We start from the raw sequence: 3,734 nt of genomic DNA on the forward strand, positions 1-3,734 counted from the left end.
TGTTATGGGCTCCTGTCATAAGGTCCCGGAGTACTTGAGATGCGGCACTCCTCTCTCGAGACATGCATCAGGGCTGCTAACTTATCCCTCACAAAGCACCCGTAGGAGAACGCGGTCGTGAAACTTATTTGGGTGGACTTTATCTCCCTTAACATGGCGTATATCCCTAAATTCCAGGGCCAGAATTGGTCTTCGTTGGCTTTGCGTGCATCTTTCCATGGCTTGCATTGCTAAACATTATAGGGTTGTCACTGCGCCCCCTTTGATGGTGGTCGCACTCACACCTACGGCGGTTCTGTGAGTTCCATGGCTGGAGCAGGTTCGTGCACCTGAACAGACGTCGGGCGCGTCAGAAAGGAGGTAGGTGTTCTGCAAACGAAGGTGCACCCTGCGCTGCGATGCATGGGCGCGGGTATGCGTATTCCCTAACTCACTTCTACTGTGAATTGTCATCTTTTCATAAATTAAAGCTACGAACGCTCCACGGGCACTAATGACAACATACAAGGAACACCAATGCCACAATGGGACACACAATAGTGTCATACGAGGGTTGAAATGCCAGAAGCCTGGGAACTACGACCACCACCAAGAAGGGCCATCTGGCCATTGGCTCACCTAAGGTCACTTAAGGTCACCATTGTAATTAAACCTTTCAGGCGCGAAGCTCCGAGCCCCGCGCAGCCCAGTAAACAAGGTTTCGTCCCTAGATGTCTGTCCGAACGAAGGCAATCTCTGGCGGGAACTCGAGGTTTGGCTGCAATGTAGTCAGGCTTGCCCCATGTGTTTATGTCGGTTCGAGTAACTTGTGGCCATTCCTCATGGTTAAACTTAAAAGCAGTGAGCGCAGCAGTGATAATGATGTATATGGCAACAATGTTAATTTCTGCAGTGGTGATGAAACTAACATAAGGATGAAGAGATTAGGGCAAAATATTATCGTTTCATTTAAAACTATGCATTTAAACGAAGAAACTTCGTCAAATGGTCCTGGGGAAGTTTACCTTGTGTGTGATACAAGGCTAAAAAGAGATTTGCTTAAAGTATGAAATGTGTTCAGGCTTTTCGTCAGGTTACCTTTGCCTTTGTTTACATGCTTGTTTGTGTCTGCGTTGTTGCTTTTCCTCCTTTATAAATGGATATGCATAATCAACCAAAGTAATAAAAATCCCATCCTCCTGCCTGTTTTTCTTTACTTATATTTACATAATAATATCCTTAATTTCATAATAATTTTACCCTTCACCTCATTTATTATTTTCCTTCCACACATCTGTCCTACTAAAGGATTCTCACTTTAGCCTCACCATGTTCGCGTGCGAGGTCCCTTCAAGCCTCCCCACTTACGTGTCTGTTGTGGCTACATCTCCCCATGAGCTCGTGAACGGACGAAACGATGTCGGTGAGCTCAGCCTTCGTGATGCATCCGTCGCCGTTCACGTCGTAGAGCTTGAAGGCGAACTTGAGCTTGTCGTACGCGTTGCCTCGAAGGAGCTGCGACAAGCTTACTAATAGATCCTGTTGGGGAGAGAAGAGACCTGGGTGTGAGCGGAGTGGGGCAAGGCAACGCTGAGGGCAAAAGCGTCGGTGGCAGAGACAGAATAGACATTATTAGGACGTTTTAAAGCATTTCCTTTTCTTCGTGTTTATGGCTAACACGGAGTATCTTAATACCAAATAAAGCACATCTGTAGATGATTCTTCAAGCAATTTACGGAATCCTCCCAAATTCCGAATAACGAAGAACGCCAAGGTTCGCCGCACCAACACAACGCAGACACGAATGCAAGGGCTGGTCTCGCAGAAGCGACACAAAAGGGCCCCGACGACACCCCTGCGACCGAGGAGAGGCAGTAAATTCGAAAGGTCACATCCTCTCACCCGCTACACCCTCCTCACTCCCAATACTTCCCTATCTGTGTCCCTGCTTCCTGCGGCCTCGTGTCGATCTTCCCTCACTCATGAAAAGGGCAAATGAAAAGCGCGGGCTAAAGGCAGGGGAGAAAGTGGAGGGAATGAAACAGCGGAAAGGATGAACTGGACAGGAAGAAGTAACTTTTACACTGCTTTGGGTCAACACACATTTCACGATGACACTCGAGTGATCTGTATTCGGATGTCATTTCACTGGACGAATGTGAGTCTCTTTGCTCGTTTGAACAAGTTCAGTTAGTAAATAAATGCACAAAAGTCATGAAAACTACCGACTGCACGATTAACATGCTCCGGACATGTTCAGTACAGCAGATCAGTTGACAGAGATTCTGGCTCATCCCACCGTTGTCCACACTGCTCTTCCGGACATCGTGTACTCGTGGGAAGGTCGACCGCACATTCGGAGTAATGTGGACGAGGAACATTTCTTTGGACTTTCTGGTACAATGAATGCACGTTTGTATCTGTTTGTGGGTGGGTAAGGTGGACTGTTATTTATGTGTTTGATATCGAATATGCTGGGCAGATTGTGTATCTTCAAATCATTGTTTATTTTCTCACTTTATCCAGTGAAACAAATGTCCAGTTCCAGCTATTATCTCACAGAAGCATTTAAAAAACATTCAGAACTTAATTACACTCAGAAAAATATATATGCAACCATACCTACGATTACTTTTACTCTGGGAAACGTTTGAAAAAAGACTTTCTTTAGTGAAAATATCACATCAGTTCGCTCGCTAGCAAAACAACAACGATACAAAACCCGAAAGTTTGGGAAGTGAGCCTAACTCCATCTGGAACATTTCTCTCGGGTCCCGTGTGTTCTTATCCTCCTGCTGACCACGAGCAAGGCGTTGCCGGCGTGGTACTCTTCCTTTCTTGGACTGCATGGGCAAGCTATTGAGGCTTATGTCAACCTTAAAGTTATGCTTGTGAATTATTAAGTCCGTGATAATGTACTTCTGTTGAGTTATTTCTGTGATAAATCGTAACTTCATTTATTCCCAAATCAATAAATAAAGTAACAGGCTACCATGATCCGTACTTATTTTGACAAATGTAGAAAAGGTATGAGTAAGAATGAATATCGTCACAATACAAGAGATGTATTTGACCGGTTTCCAATATATAGAAAGTATAGAGCATATAAACATGTGAGACGTGAGCTATCGAATCACCTGGCGACCGTGACCTCCCCTTCTTTACCCACATAATCGCTGCCACGACCTTTGGTAATTTGAAGCAGCCCCATGCAGAGTTTACATTTTTTCTTCGTCGCGATGTATGCAACTTCCATAATTTGTCTCTTCTGCTTGTTCAATCTTCCCTGGATTACTTCTGCTTCCTTCCAGTGTGGTAGATGTCCACCTTCATCTACAAGCACCCCCATGGCGTTGGAAGTCCTGTGGTGACGGGAATCAGGTCGATGTATTGTAAAGATATTTATTTTCATTCATTCCTTTTCAACAGGTTATGAGGTGAGATAACCAATGCTAATTTTGCCTGTTAAAAACCGTAGCTTAAAATGTAATATTTCCACATAAAGGAACGAAGCACTTTCCTTACTCCGACAATGCCTATTTTTGCAAACATTTCTGCATATCATGTAACCAGACTTTCTCTTTACTCTCTAAATCTTAGATTGCCGCTGAGGGGGTAACACGGATAAGTAAATATATCTTTACAAACAGTTATAAACACAAACAAGGTCACAGAAACCAGCCAGAACAAATAACGACCTACAACCCGTCATGCTCGCCTCTCCCTCGTGAGGATCTCGCGAGAGGCGAAGGGTC

At 44.6% G+C, this 3,734-nt stretch overlaps 1 protein-coding gene across 1 annotated transcript in view; it reads right to left on the reverse strand.

Moving 5' to 3' along the window:
* Positions 1-237: 237 nt before the first annotated feature.
* Positions 238-3,734, reverse strand: part of LOC125045987 — a 156,955-nt gene continuing 153,458 nt past the window's right edge. Inside the window, exons 5-8 of the mRNA XM_047643577.1 lie at positions 1,348-1,518; positions 1,005-1,022; positions 619-830; positions 238-490 (exon numbers count right to left, since the gene is read on the reverse strand). Of these exons, the coding sequence (XP_047499533.1) occupies positions 238-490; positions 619-830; positions 1,005-1,022; positions 1,348-1,518 (654 nt within the window). The remainder of the gene's footprint in view (positions 491-618; positions 831-1,004; positions 1,023-1,347; positions 1,519-3,734) is intronic.

This window comes from Penaeus chinensis, chromosome 38, assembly GCF_019202785.1.
Source record: "Penaeus chinensis breed Huanghai No. 1 chromosome 38, ASM1920278v2, whole genome shotgun sequence".
Taxonomy (NCBI): domain Eukaryota; kingdom Metazoa; phylum Arthropoda; class Malacostraca; order Decapoda; family Penaeidae; genus Penaeus; species Penaeus chinensis.